This window comes from Ricinus communis, chromosome 9 (assembly GCF_019578655.1).
Source record: "Ricinus communis isolate WT05 ecotype wild-type chromosome 9, ASM1957865v1, whole genome shotgun sequence".
Lineage (NCBI taxonomy): Eukaryota > Viridiplantae > Streptophyta > Magnoliopsida > Malpighiales > Euphorbiaceae > Ricinus > Ricinus communis.
Window position 1 is genome coordinate 25138287 of NC_063264.1, and position 15327 is coordinate 25153613.

The following is a 15327-nucleotide window of genomic DNA, read 5'->3' on the forward strand; positions in this document are numbered from 1 at the left end:
ATCCATATCCTAATAATTTGCATTCCGACTCAATATTAGATTTAACACAATTTGTGGATTGATAAAAGAGATTAATGATCTTACTTAATTCATTTATATTTTTTTGCAATTTAATAATAAAAAATTAAATCATTTGAAGAAAGTGGAATTGGAACAAAAGAAAGAAGTGCTCAAGGCAAGCCTAAATATGAAAATTATTGTAATAATTGTTGTAATTTACTTAGTTGTTACTGTAATTAATGAGATTAGATTAATTGTTGATTGTATTTTGAAAATCTTATAATACTAGTATGATTATTTTGAATAAAATAATTAAATTAATATATATACTATCGGTGCTTGTATAGCAATTAAAAAATGAAACTAAAAAAACCTATAAAATGTTATGATTTGAGTATAATAATTGGTAGAATATTCATTACATTAAAGAAAGCTAAAAGAAAGCTAATAACATGGTAAAATAAGAAATTTCATCAACTTTGTATAAAGAAACAACTACTATAAAAAATTGAAGTATGTTCATATATTAATTACAAAAGACTAGTGGAACTAAAAGTATATTGATATAGTTGTTATATTTTCTTCAAAATTGATAAAAGAATCGATTTTATAGATAAAAATTACATAAAACAACTACATCATTATTCTATAAAAGAGAATCAACAATTGCATTATATGACTATATCCAAAAAAATAAAAGGATTATGACTATATAAAATAAAATTAGTATCATCATGGCTAAGGTGAATAAAAAAATTGAAAAAATCAAACCGACTGGAATCGAATATCAATGGATTCGATCAATAGAAAATAAATTATAAAAATATTTAATAAATAAAATATATAAAATTTAAATTTCAATGTGAAACTTAAAGAGTTTTATTTTAACAATATTTATATCCTTAAAGAAGTCCCCTTAAAGCTCCCACGCAAGGATTAAGAAATATATAGTATCGAGTTGTCTCAATTATTATAAAATATAATTTTATATGAGTAAAATATTAGTTTATCAAAATATATAAATTCTCTTTAGAATTCTTTTTCATTTCAGTAAATTTCTTTTTGTTTTTCCTACTCTATTAATACTTTCTTTCTTAATGAATAAAGATAAAATTAGAAAAGAAGTAATTAATACTTTATTAGTTGCTTAAAATAATATTTAAATTAAAATAAGAAAATAATTTCTTTTAAATGACATCTATTTTAGAATAAAGAAAGTACTATAATTTATAGAGGAGATGAATAATTAAGTAGTTTAATTAAATTCATGAAACTTTAGTTTAATAATAAATAGAAAAAATATGAAAATAAAAGAGATTTGTTATATGAATTTTTTTAATAGAATTTATCATGTTTGTCATTTATAAAAATAAATGGGTACATCTTGACATATAATTATATCATAATAAAAATAATTAATGAATATAAAAATAAAATAAAATAAAATATTTCCACCAAAAATTTCTTATGGTTCCCGTATGTTTCTTTTTGATAAATTTAATACAATAATATAAAATAAAATATTGAACTAATAATATATCAAGAAGCTACAAAAAGAACTTTACTAAAGAGAAAGTGAAGTTTATTTATAATAATAATAATGATGAAATTAAAATAATTCATCAAATTTGAGTGTCAATAATAATAATAATAATAATAATAATAATAATAATAATACATTTAAAATAATTTTTCTTATTGAAAATAATTAAATTAACACTAACGGGATAAATACTAGTAAGGATTTTTATGAGTTACATAAATTTGGATACCCATATAAACTTTAGATGAATTACATATGAATAATTAGGTTATTTAAGATTTACTCTCTTTATAGTCAACCCACATCTATCTATTTGCCACTTCTAATCATAAGTTATATTACTGAAATTAGGAGGGTTGATTATAAAGTAAAATTAATTTAAAAATACTTGCTCGCTTCCTCTTTCCACACGCGTCACTCGTTCATGATTCGGATGAACTTCTTATTTGATTTTACACTTCAAAAAAAAAGTTCTTGCATTTTATTACTAGCTCCCTATGATGCTTTAATAAGTATGAGAAATTGAAACAGTATAAAAATTCTAAAAATTAAAAAATTATTCTACTAGGCATAGTGATCCCTTAGGAACTCTTTAATTTCATTACAATAAGAGTAAATTTTCATGAATGGCATCCAAGCAATTAGTTAGGACTGAATAGAAACTTTTTTAGACTCGATAAAAAGATTAAGAGTTTACGGACTGAAGTAAAAATTGAAATTTTTACGAGGGCTAAAATAGAATTAAGAATTAAGTCGTGTGGTCCCTTGTCCATCCAGAACAGCAATGTGCTATTCACATGGCAGCAGCACCGGACTACTCCCATATCAAACTATAGAGGTCGTAAACAAAAGGGGATGTTCATAGAGAAGGCAATGGCAGATCGGGCGAGACTCCTAACTTACGCTTATATTCTTCTTTATATCGCTCTCTCCAGTGGCCAGATCTTCTTTAACAAGGTCAAACTTTTCTTTTCCTTACTTTCTTATTTTTCTCTGTAAAATTTCAGTTTCTTAACTTATTTGGTAACTGCATTGGAAAAAAAAAATGTAGAAATACCCACTTTTCTTTTTGATTTGATGCAACAATATTTGGTCTGAAACTGTTATGGTGTTTGATACAGTTTCTGGGTTTAATTTTGGAGATGCTTTAAACTATTAATTATTCAAGTACAGAGCATATGAAGATGATGCGATGAGTTGTTACAAACTCAATAGAAAATGATCCCAGAAGTACCACAATGAAAGACCCGCAATTTATTTTCTTTTTGTTTATTCAAATTTCAAGAATAAATTGTCTTAGTTTGATAACTTATGTCAGGTTTCTTTAAAATACATAACTTTCAGCATTTATATATGAATGTTCTTATATATGATATCTTATAGGGTCTTCACATGGATATGATTAAGTATGGCTATTTATTTATTCGTAATCTATGTATATAGGCTTGTTTGGGATAAATCATGTGCAAAAACTCAATTCAGTTAAATCCTTTCAACATCATGCTGCGGTCACTTTTTATATGATCTCATGAATTCTAGCAACTATTAGCTCTCCAGACATGAGAATTGACTAAATGGAATTGAATCAGATTGAATATTTCGTTTTTAATAATTTTCCAAAGACACTGATAATCTTTCTCAGATTTGGCTAATGAGATCTGGTTGACATTTTTTTTGCAGTGGGTTTTGTCATCTAAGGAAATTAACTTTCCTTACCCTCTTGGATTGACTCTACTTCACATGGTCTTCTCTTCTGTTTTATGTTTTATACTAACCAAAGTTTTTAAGGTACTAGCTTAGTCTTATGTTAGGGTCTCTTATCTAGTGAGTAGTTTTTCTTATTCAATTCATAGTCTTAATTGATGACTTTTCATAGGTCATGAAAGTTGAGGATGGAATGACACTAGAAATGTAAGTAATAGTACTTATATAATTTCCTTTTACATGCGTTCATACACATCCTTTCCAATTTTCATTTTATAGAGCTTAATGTCAGTCCTCTATCTGATGGATCTTCATATATTAGATATGCAACGTCAGTTGTTCCAATAGGTGCAATGTTTGCAATGACTCTTTGGCTGGGAAACACTGCCTACCTGTATATTTCTGTGGCTTTTGCACAAATGTTGAAGGCTATTAGTAAGTGTTCATTGTTTTGTTTTTTATTACATCTTAATAAATTGCAATGAACAGATATATTTGAATCCATGTGCTCTCTTCTTGAAAAGTTTACCTTCATCTTCAAACCAAGGCACTGATTCATAGTAAGTTATGACTCTGTAGAGAAGTAATTATCCGGAGCAATTCCAGTTATATCTATGATGCTGAGTTTGTTTTATTGCCTTTCTGCTTGGGATAAAGTAGCATGTTTGTTTGATCAATCAGATAGTTTCGTTTGGAAATATCCAGTATGGCTACTTATGACAGGACTTAATTTCTTCAATGAGATTTGCAGTGCCAGTTGCTGTTTTCATTCTTGGAGTAGCTGCTGGACTTGAGGTGATGAGCTGCAGAATGCTGTTAATAATGTCAGTGATCAGTTTTGGTGTTCTTGTGGCTTCTTATGGAGAGATCAATATTAACTGGATTGGAGTTGTGTATCAGATGGGTGGAGTTGTTGGGGAAGCCTTAAGACTTATATTCATGGAAATTCTAGTGAAAAGGAAGGGTCTGAAATTAAATCCTATTTCTATGATGTACTATGTTAGTCCCTGCAGGCATGTATTATATTTAACTTGTAAACCATCATGATTTTGGAATCATTTCTTTCTAGTTCTATGTAAGGGAAAAGTTAGCCTGTGCGGATCTGACTGTCATTTTGCTTTGCAGTGCGCTTTGTCTATTTATTCCTTGGATCTTTCTAGAGAAGCCAAAGATGGAAGCACATGCATGGAACTTTCCACCTCTTGTGCTAACACTCAACTCTCTTTGTACTTTTGCACTCAACCTATCAGTTTTCCTCGTGATCTCTCATACTAGTGCTCTGACCATTCGCGTGGCTGGAGTTGTTAAGGACTGGGTTGTCGTCTTGCTGTCTGCTCTTCTATTTGCAGACACGAAGCTCACAGTTATAAATCTGTTTGGTTATGGCATTGGTCAGTATCTAAACAACAATAAATAAATCACTGCTGTCTGCATCTCTTTTTCGATTAGGCAACTTGAAGGCAGGCCAGAAATTCTCATCCTGCTGATTTCCAGAGAAATTGGTCAAGGGTGGGAGTGGTGGGGGCAGAATTAGCAATTATGAAAATTTGCTTGAGATGCAATTAGTGAAACGAGAAACTTTAAATTGTTTGGGGAGCGCTAACACTTTTTAGGCAAAACGTGCTTCCTGTCATTTGCCACTAGGAATTTTAAGCTGTTGAATTTTTCAGAACTGCTCTTCTACCCTTAGATTGGCTACGCATTAGATTGACGCTATTAAGAATGGATGTTGGAAAATGTGCAGTTTAGAGTGTCAAGTGTGGTTTGCAAAATGCATTCAAGGATCATACTTTTTAAATTTTTTTTTTTTTTCTGACACTTCTCATCAGCATATAACTAGATTAAGAAAGGTTATTAACTTAAATGGAGATAAAAATTTCTTTAGCAGCTGAGTAGGTGTGGTCGGGACTGAAAGTCGAACCTTTTTCTTTCGTTAATCATACTAAATCCAGTTTTATTTATTATTCTTTTTTCATATGCAGCAATTGCTGGTGTAGCTGCGTATAATAACCACAAGTTAGTGAAGGAAGCTTCCCGACGCAGTTCTGATGAAGCACAGTCTGTTGAATCCGTACCATTGACTGCAACAACAAATTCCAATGGTTAAGATGTACTTTAAAAGTTGTCTTCCAAGAAATTTTGAAGGTATGTAATCATGCACAATTTAATCCTCTGATTGCTGTTCTGCAATTGATTGTAAAATGTTAGGCATATCTTCTGTTATTTCATTCTGATAATATTCATGGTTGGTTGCAACAAACTCTCAATGTTTGTTCTTCATCAGTGCTCAAGTTTATCATTCTGTGAATTGTCTCAGCTGCCCCATATTGGGTTATTTTTTGTGCTGGTATGGAGCTGAAGCAAGTGGATATACCAATGTGTAAAGATGTAAAATCCAGAATCATAATCATCTAAAGAACATCTGCTGAAGGCTTTGAAATGTTTGCATATTGCTGTTGTACAAACTGGATTTTCTCTTTAAGTTTTGTGGAGGGGAGGAGCAAAGGAAGTAAAGCAATTGTTGGGATACCTGTAGTTATGTGCATTCATTCTTTTTCCACAACATTTTCAAACACCAAGTCCAATTATGCATATGTTACAATGATTTGTTGGAAAGTGCTGTGCACCGTGGGCACATTCTTCATTGAATATATGCATCCATATGTGAAACCAAATGTATACGGTGTATATTCTCCTTTTCTTATGAATACAAGCTTTTACATGGTTCTATTCATAGAGTTACATATGCTGCTAGCAGAGTTAAAAAGAAATTCATTTTGAAAATAATTGAGATTACAAGACACTAAGTTGTTTTCGATCTCAATATCAAAGATTATTATCATAATGGTTTTTCCTGCTGACTCCCAATTGAATTCAAGATTGCTCGAGAGTGAGGCTATATATAGAAACGAAAATTCTTGCTTACTCTAGGTGTATACATTACCATATTTTGTAAAACAGTCGGACATTCAATATGCAGGTCCGGACAAGCTTTTCTGGCACTATTCTAGCGAGAATATTATTTGGTTGAATCTGCTTATTAGACATGCAGCTGAAGAGGATAAATAAACCTAGTAAGCAGTATGGAGTTTGGAATCTGCCACTATAATTGGGGCACTTCATGTGGAGATTTCTGAAGGAAATTCTACCAACTACGGGCAACATCTTTGATAGAACAGGTTTTGGAGATGATTTTTGTAAGAGGTTTGTAGTTCATGCTTTGAAGGACTATCATTGGGTTAGGAAGGACTACAGTTAACTAGGAAATAGGGCATGGCTATCTTAAGAAGTAATGTTGATTTAATAGAAAATTGGAGGCAAATCCTCTCGAGTGGCAAGTAATCAACCATAGTGAAATGCCTAATGCTCTAAATTAAGTTTTGATGTTTGAATTTGAATGCCTTAAATAATGAGTAAAACAACACTAGCAATATGTCTTAATGTTTTAGAGTGAATTTTGAACGCTTAAAGTGGTAAATAGAACAATACTAGCAATATGCCATATGATTTTTGCTTAAAGTGGCAAATGGAATAATACTAGCAATGTGCCATATGATTTTTGCTTAAAGTGATAAGTATCACACTAACAAATCCTATAGATTAAGTTTGTCCGCCTGAAGTAATTAAAGTGGAAAAATAGGATAAAAATTTCTGATCTTTCCTCGTTGTATCACCAAAGACTTCGAACTTCAATTTGTAACACAAAATCCTTCCAATTACAAATTATGTAACGGTAAAACCTTTGATGTCACATCTTGTTTGAATGGACATGGCAGCTGATGTATTGAACACAAAAACTTTTGATAGATTAATAATCCACTTAAGCTACCATCATGTCCTACTACCTCAGCTCATTAATTGTGCTATGTCAAAACCTCTTTCTCTCTCTCTCTCTCTCTCTCTCTCTCTCTCTCTCTCTCTTTTTCGAAGCTAATACAAGCTATCAACTCTAATCTCAACTAACTACAAAAATTTCCTAAGTTATCAACCTAAAACCTTCAGGTTTCTTAGTCATTTGTAAGAAAAGGAATTTATGAGACAAACGATATACAAAACCCTCTGAAAAATGTTTAAGCGCTAGAAAAAAAGCCATTGTTAGTTGATGGTGGGGCTGTTGTGGCATTTAATAGAAGAAAGAGACAAGTTGCTGGGACCACAAGTTCAGGATGGTGACAACAGGAGCTTCAGGTAGATGCTTGTATAGCTTTACTATTGCTATTTCTTTTATGTTATTTGATAACAATGCATTGGGATTGTTAATTAAAATGAAATTACTATTAATTATACAAAGATTGCACTTGTTGAGTTTGAGAAATTTAGGATAAACTATTGAATTGAGGCTTTAGAACATATTGCTATTAAATGACATGTTTGCTTGTATTGTCCATGAATGAAACTAGAAAACTGTTAAAATGCAACATGTCTTGTGCTATTTAATACTATCGTAGTTGCTTTGCATCATGATGGAAATTTTGGAGAATGAGGGTATCACGATGGAGATGTAGACTAATAAAGATTTTGACATTGATATGCTATCTTTAGTGAGGATTGATATATGATGTATTATGATAAGAAGCCTAGTAGCGACTTTAATTTAGGTTTAATGCTATTAGAAAATAATGCAGTTGTGTATGAAATGACAATATTAGCTGTTGATGAAGGTGAGGGAGAGATAGATGTTTATATTAAGGACTTGAGTGATGAAGAATTGGTCAACATAGTTTGTCCTAAGAAGAAGAGCAGTGTAGTGGTTGAGAAAATTATAGATGGGACTCTTGTGGGCCAGAATGTGCCATCTGGGTATGTGCTTGAGGGGGATTTGACAACAATGCTGGTTTAGGTACATATTATTTTAGTTTAGATAAAGTTGGTGCTTCTGGGCAGTTGCTTCAAGGGGTTGGGAGTTTTAGGGCAAGTGCTTTTGCATCTACAAATAATGGTGCATGTGATGTGAATGAAAGTGAAAGTGAGCATGCTGTTAGTAATCACAATGGTGATAAGCATGAGATAGAAGAAGGGGAAGACAATTCTGATGAGAGTGTGGAAGGAGATGGTTATGAAGCTGTGAGTGGTAATGATATATAAGAAGAAAAAGTTGTTGTTGGTTAGACTCAACCAGAAACAACTAATACTAAGTCTTAGTAATACTGCTGATGATGACTTAATGGATTCATAATATGATATATTAGATGGAGATAAGGACTTGCAAGATGTTTTGAGGGAGATAAGCATTAGAATGATAGGAGGAGTACAGTCTGATGGTGAAAAAAGCAATTACAAAATAAGTAAAGTTGGTGGCTATTATAGCATGTATATAGGATAGGTTATATAACCTAAATAGGAGTCCTCGTATAATATTCTTATCATGTTTAGGAGTCTTCCTACTTATATATATATATATATATATATATATATATATATATATATATATATATATATATAGGTATTAGTGTAAAGAAAGGATTGATTTTGTTTTGCTCAGAGTTGTAGTTACATGGTATAAGACTCGTGGATGTAGAGAAAGGGTTTTGGAATTTTTTATATTTTCTCTTGATGCCTAATGAAGCAGCCATCTGTTTTTTCTTCTTTTCCTTTCTTTCTTCTTTGTTTTTCGGTCACCAAGTTTGGGTGATTTCTAGTCATCACAGCCTGCCCAAGGAAGAGCGCAAACTTCTGATTGTCAAGTTCCTGAAGTCCGACTGCCGGAGTCTAAGCGCATGAACTGCATGCACTCAAACCCGTTTAAGCTCGTCATCCACACACCTACATGTGAGAGCGCGTGCTTAGCTAGAAGCTTTTTCTGTTCACTTCTCCTGCCTTGCCTAGATCCGTAGAAGAGGTTTCTAGGGTCTGTTGGGAGATTGTGCATTTTAGTGTGTTGCGCATTTTAGAAAAGGATAGGTTTGAGGTTTCCTTTTCTTTTTTTCTTTTTCTGGTTTTTGGAATTTTCAGTTGCTTCTGATTTTTATGCAAATTTTTTCTTTTGCATTTTGTTGGTGCTATGGCTGATAAAAAAACAGTAATTATGCTTGAGATTGTTCCGATAGGCTCCAAAATCATAGAACATAAACTTAATGATTCCAACTATTTTGATTGGAGCAAATCTATGCGTCTCTATTTGCAAAGTATTGATATGGATCATCATATTACTGAATATCCACCAAAAGATGAGTCTAAACAGACTTAGCTACATGAAGATGCTCGTTTATTTCTATAAATTAAGAATTCTATTGATGGTGAAATTGTGGGTCTGATTAATTATTGTGAGTTTGTGAAGGATTTACTAGAATACTTAGAGTTTCTGTACTCTAGAAAGGGGAATATTAATAGCATGTATGATGTGTGTAAAGCTTTTTAACAAGTTGAAAAACAAGACAAGTCTTTCACGAGCTATTTTATGGATTTCAAGAAGACTTATAAGTAGCTTAACATGTTATTACCATCTAGCCCAGATGTGGAAGTTCAACAAGCCCAAAGGGAGAAGATGGCTATTATGAGTTTTCTGGCTAGTCGTCCTTTTGAATTTCAGACTGCCAAATCTCAAATTCTTTATAGTCCAGAGATTACTTCTTTTCAAGAGGCCTTATGTAGAGTACTTCGCACGAGAAATACTCCACCTATTCAACATAATAGTGCTATTGTTGGACGAAGTAACATGGATAGTAAAAGTAGTAGAGGAAGGGGATCAAGTAATGCATCAAGCAATGCTGATAGTAATGCTGATACTCGGAGACAAGATTCAAATGGGACTGATAGTAAGATTCAAATGCTGATACTCGGAGACAAGTCTTCATGTACTCCTGTCACTGCAATCGCCGAGTTAAGTAAACCAAACACATGTCTTCTTTCCTCATCCTCTAGCTGGGTCATAGATTCTGGTGCCACAAATCATTTAATAGTAATTCTAGTATATTTTCTACCTCTAAGCCCTATAAATTGTCTTCTAAAGTTACTTTAGAAGATGGGTCAAAGTCTTTTGTACTTTGTTCTAGCATAATGAGCCCTACTCCATTAAGTCCTTTGACATCTATTTTAAGTCTTATCTCAATTTTTTAAATCTGATGTAAGTAAACTTACTCGTGATCTTAATTGTTGTATTGTTTCATTTCATCCTGATTATTGCTTATTTCAGGTTCTTATAACGAAGAAGATTATTGGTAAGGGAAATGATTATGAAGGCCTTTACATTCTTGATAATCAAGTGCCAAAGTCTATAGCATGCTTTGGAATAGTAACCCCATTTGAAGCACATTTTTGATTAGGTCATCATTCTCTTTCTTTGTTAAAGAAAATTTATCCTCAGTTTCACAGCTTATCTTCTTTATAATATAAGTCCTGTCAATATGTGAAGCATCATCATTTTAGTTTTAGTCATAGAGTCAATAAACATGCTATTGTTCCTTTCGAGTTAGTTCATTCAATTGTTTGGGGTCCTTTTCCAGTTGTGTCCAAAGCTGGATTTAAAAACTTTGTTGCCTTTATTGATGACTATTCTCGTTTGACCTAGTTATATTTAATGAAAAGTGGTTCTGAGTTATTTTCTCATTTTTGTGCTTTTTGTGTAGAATTCAAAACTTAATTTAATGTTTCTGCCACATACTAAGAAGTGATAATGCTAAAGAGTATTTATCAGAATCTTTTTAGTCTTACATAATTAAACAAGGAATTATCCATAAGATATCCTGTGTGGATATACCATCATAAAATGGGTACTAGAAAGAAAAAATAGACACCTTCTTGAAACTGCAAGAGCCTTATTATTTCAAATGAATGTTCCAAAACAACTTTGGGCCGATGCAGTTTCAATAACTTATTTTTTGATTAATCGCATGCCTTCAACTATTCTTAGTGGTGAGCTGCCTTATCATACTCTTCTTCCGAATAAACCATTGTTTCCAATTAAACCCAGGATATTTGATTGTAATTTTTTTGTTCATGATGTTGGTCCTCAAATCACAAAACTTGATCCTAAGTCTTTGAAGTGCATCTTTCTTGGCTATTCTCATGTTAAAAAAGGATATAGATGTAATTTTCCTAGTCTTAATAGGTATCTGGTGTCAGCTGATGTCACTTTCCTAGAGGATACACCATTCTTCCCGTCTTCCACTCTCTCAAGTTAGGGGAAGAATGATGATTATGTGTTGGTATATATCATCACACATTTTGTTTCAAATTCAGATATTTCTGCTCTTACTCGTCCATTAATCACTCAAGTCTACTCACGACCGCAAAATCCTTCTGATGCATGTCCTGAACCCGATCCTTTGCCATCAGATCCGATGTCAAGTGATGATCTTCCCATTGCCCTTCATAAAGGTAAACGTCAGTGCATTTATCCTGTTTCTTCATTTGTGTCTTACAATCTTTTGTCACATGTTACTTGTTCCTTTATTGCATCTCTCGATTCTATTTCTATTCCTAAAACTGTCTAAGAAGCCCTAGCCCATCTTGGATGGCGTAATGCTATAACAAGGGAGATGAATTACATGGTTGTTGTAAATCCTCTGGTAAGTGTCTTTCCTATAGTATTCATCAACATATGTTTCAAGTTGTTTTGTGTTTCTGTACAGCTTCCACAAGTCCTTATACAAGCAAATTTGAAAGACAAGTCAATGAAAATTCAATAATTTCTAAAGATAAAGAAATCGAATAAGAGCTCACCTTTTGTCTTTCACTCATGAACACCCAATGGTATGAGTTGTACATTTGCAAATCTTGTTTCAATGACTGAATGAACCAACCTCAATTTAAGTTAGTTTTCACCTTCACCAAGGCAAATACAAATGGAAACATGAAGTCATTTGGGTCAATCCCAGTTGTTGTAAGTACTTGGCTACCATATATCCCTCTAAGGAAACAACCATTCAAGCACACTAAAGGCCTACAACCACATAAGAAACTCTTTTCCAACTATCCAAGATAGATGTAAATCCCTTCAAAATTTCTCTTTGGTTCTTTAAACTCAACATTAGTGTTAGGGTTTGTTTTCAATAACTCTAACTTGTAATCATATAACTTAGCAAACTATAAGTCTTCATCCTTATTGATTTGCTTCAAAGAATAATCTTTGGCCCTCCAAACCTTCATTCTTTCAATTATCAGCTTCATCTCCTTTTTAACTCCTCTAATAAACCCTTGCAAAATCCATGTTGGGTCAATCCTAAATTCATCCAATATTTTTGTGCAAGATACTTATAAGTGACATGGAAGTCTGCGTAAACCTTGCCACAACTGTGTTTTAAGTTCAAAGACTTCAACTGTTATCTATTGTCATCATTACCATGAGGTATGTACTTGCTTGCATAAATCCAAAAGTCACATTTTTATAGCAACCCTAACCCTCATCTTGCCATTTTTTATACCCTATTGTTTGCAAGCTTCTTTAGACTCTTTGTTATGCAAAAGTAGCCCAACTTTAAATCTAGGATTTTTTATGTTCCTTTCTACATTGAACCTATTCAATTTCAGCTTTTTCTTAGAAGATGTCTCCTCTTCTACATCAGTCTCACTAGCATTAAACTCCTCATCACAATTCGGTTCATAGTCAGATGAACCATCATTCAACTGAAATCTCAATGTAGCATCAACCCTACTTGTTTTCACTTCTTTTAACCTGCTGCTAAGTTGATTTCTGTTAGGTTATTACTTATAAATACTTTTATAAGTAATAAATTTTAAAATAATATATAAATTTAATGATATCAAAGCAAAAAGTAAATCACGTTATCAAATCTAAAAGAAAAATTACTAAAGAATATAAAAATCCATAATATCAAATTAAATAAAATATTTTAGGATTATTTCCTATTAGTAATTCTAATATTTAAAATTTTTTTACACACACAGCACACACACACATACACACACACACACACCCACACACACACACACACACATATATATATATATATATATATATATATATATATATATATATATATATATATATTGCATTTATTAATTGATAATAAAAATATAGTTAATATGCTCCTTTAGCTAATTAATTCAATAATGAGTTCGCCTCAAAATTATTTTCTTCGTAATGAATTAATTGGTCTGAAGAATAACTTATTAGTTAATCAATTAATTATACTTCTATAAAATACTATTAAATATATAATAAATATAAAATTTACACATCATCACTATGTCTATATACCAAAATAATCAAAACAATTTTTAAGACTTAACTTTTACATTTATATTAGTCATCTGTTTGGGCATTATGTAGACTGTAGCTATTATTTTAGTTATACTTATTTTTAATTTAAACAATTACAACAACACTTTATTATTTAGGATTAGTTTCGTGTTAGTTTCGTGTTGGGGTTGGAAAAATATCTTTTTAGGTCTAAAGTAAAATTTAGTTATTTTCTAAGTTTTGAAATTTATTTTTTTAAAAAAGCAGATAAATTAATACTTTTTTTTAAAAATAAGTTTGAGAAATATATATATATATAAAATGACAACAATAGAATGCCAATTTACGGGTTTTATTTATAAAATCTCTATTCCTTAGTAATCAAAATCCAAAGATCTATGAACTAGTCCGTGTTTGATTAGCCAAGTAGACAAACAACCATGTATCTCTTTTATTCCTCCCGCATTTTATTTGTATAATCGTTTTAATAATTTTTTTTGTACAATATAAGTATTTCATATTCTTGAAAAATTTATGAAGATCGAATTAGATCTCAATCCGAAAATCGGTATTTTACTATAAATCACAAGTTTAATATTGAACGCACTACTCATATTGGAAATTATGATCAAGGATTACTATATCAACCACTGTCTGCTTTAAAGATCCCTTTTGAAATATTTTTCAAATATAAAAAAATGTCAGTATCGTACCACGAATTAGTAAATTAAAGGAATAGCTCATTCTAAACTTTTTTATGTATATTAACTTTATTAAAAAACTAATTAATTTTAAAGATATTAGATAATTATAGTAGTAATATAATTTAATCTCAATCATAAAAGAAGTTGTAATATTCTTATAAAATTCTTTATTTATATTAAATATATTAAAATTAAAAATCTTCTTAGGAGTGTCTATATATATCAACCAATACAAAAGGATTGTTGATTTTAACTTTTATTTTTGTTGTTGTTGTTTTTAATAATAACAATTTTGGTTAAAAATACTAAAAAACTAATTATAATAAAAGATAATAGTATATATATATATATATATATATATATATATATATATATATATATATATATATATATATAGTATGAAATATGTGCAGAAAAGAGAAATATTTTATAATTAATTATTATCAATCAATATCTTAATCGAAATACTCATTTAATTAAAAAATACATCACAAAAACTTAGAAGACTATATTATTATTATTATTATTATTATTATTATTATTATTATTATTCACAAACTTATAAATAATTTTAAACTGATTTAATCACAAAGTTACAAATTTAATATTTAATTATAGCAAAACATGAGTATTATAACTAGTTAATTATTATAACAACTTTTGATTTTTATTTTTGAGCTTTTTCACCTATATTTTAATATTTTTATTTATTTATATAGATATATTAAATAAAAAATAATATAATATATAAAGAGAAGAAAGAGATAAAACAAAATAGATATTAAGAGATAAAAAGTAAAGAGTGTCATAAATAAAAATAGTAGCTAAAACATTTGACATTAAACTGATAAAATTAAAGTCTAAAATATGTAATAAACATAGAGTTCATGTTTAGAACATGCTTGTTGAATTTTAAGATGATGAATTGTATATTGTATTGAGTATGTGAATTCTGATTTTACAGTTTGGTTGTTCTTGCTTATATATACAATGGTTGCAACGGTAGCCTAATCTATACAAGGCTGCCTTGAGACCTATTTCTAATGTCCCATTTTGATTTAGAAAAGGTTGAAGTTGCCTTTCCATTTGGCAGGGATGGTTGCTCTTTTTCTTGGAAGACTGTGAGGAATAACCCTACACAAGCTTTTCTGGCTGTGCAGTGTTTGAGATTTCCCTGTGTTCTCCTTCTTCTATGCTTTTCTTTCTACTGCTTTCAACACTCCCCCTCAAGGTGA

General features: G+C 30.7%; 1 protein-coding gene across 3 annotated transcripts; it reads left to right on the forward strand.

Moving 5' to 3' along the window:
• Positions 1–2327: 2327 nt before the first annotated feature.
• Positions 2328–6605, forward strand: LOC8287680 (probable sugar phosphate/phosphate translocator At3g14410). 3 transcript variants are annotated; one of them, XM_015725596.3, is made up of 9 exons: positions 2330–2500; positions 3224–3331; positions 3420–3454; positions 3570–3682; positions 3999–4042; positions 4148–4260; positions 4373–4638; positions 5230–5392; positions 5565–5981. In XM_015725596.3, exons 1-8 carry the CDS (start codon positions 2399–2401, stop codon positions 5352–5354), a joined length of 906 nt encoding a protein of 301 aa, XP_015581082.1. In that variant the 5' UTR covers positions 2330–2398; the 3' UTR covers positions 5355–5392; positions 5565–5981. The 3 variants fall into 3 exon arrangements, with proteins under 3 accessions (XP_015581081.1, XP_015581080.1, XP_015581082.1); XM_015725595.3 differs by lacking the exon at positions 5565–5981 and adding an exon at positions 6228–6605 and having other exon boundaries at positions 2328–2500; positions 3999–4260; XM_015725594.3 differs by having other exon boundaries at positions 2329–2500; positions 3999–4260.
• The last annotated feature ends 8722 nt before the right edge of the window (positions 6606–15327 follow it).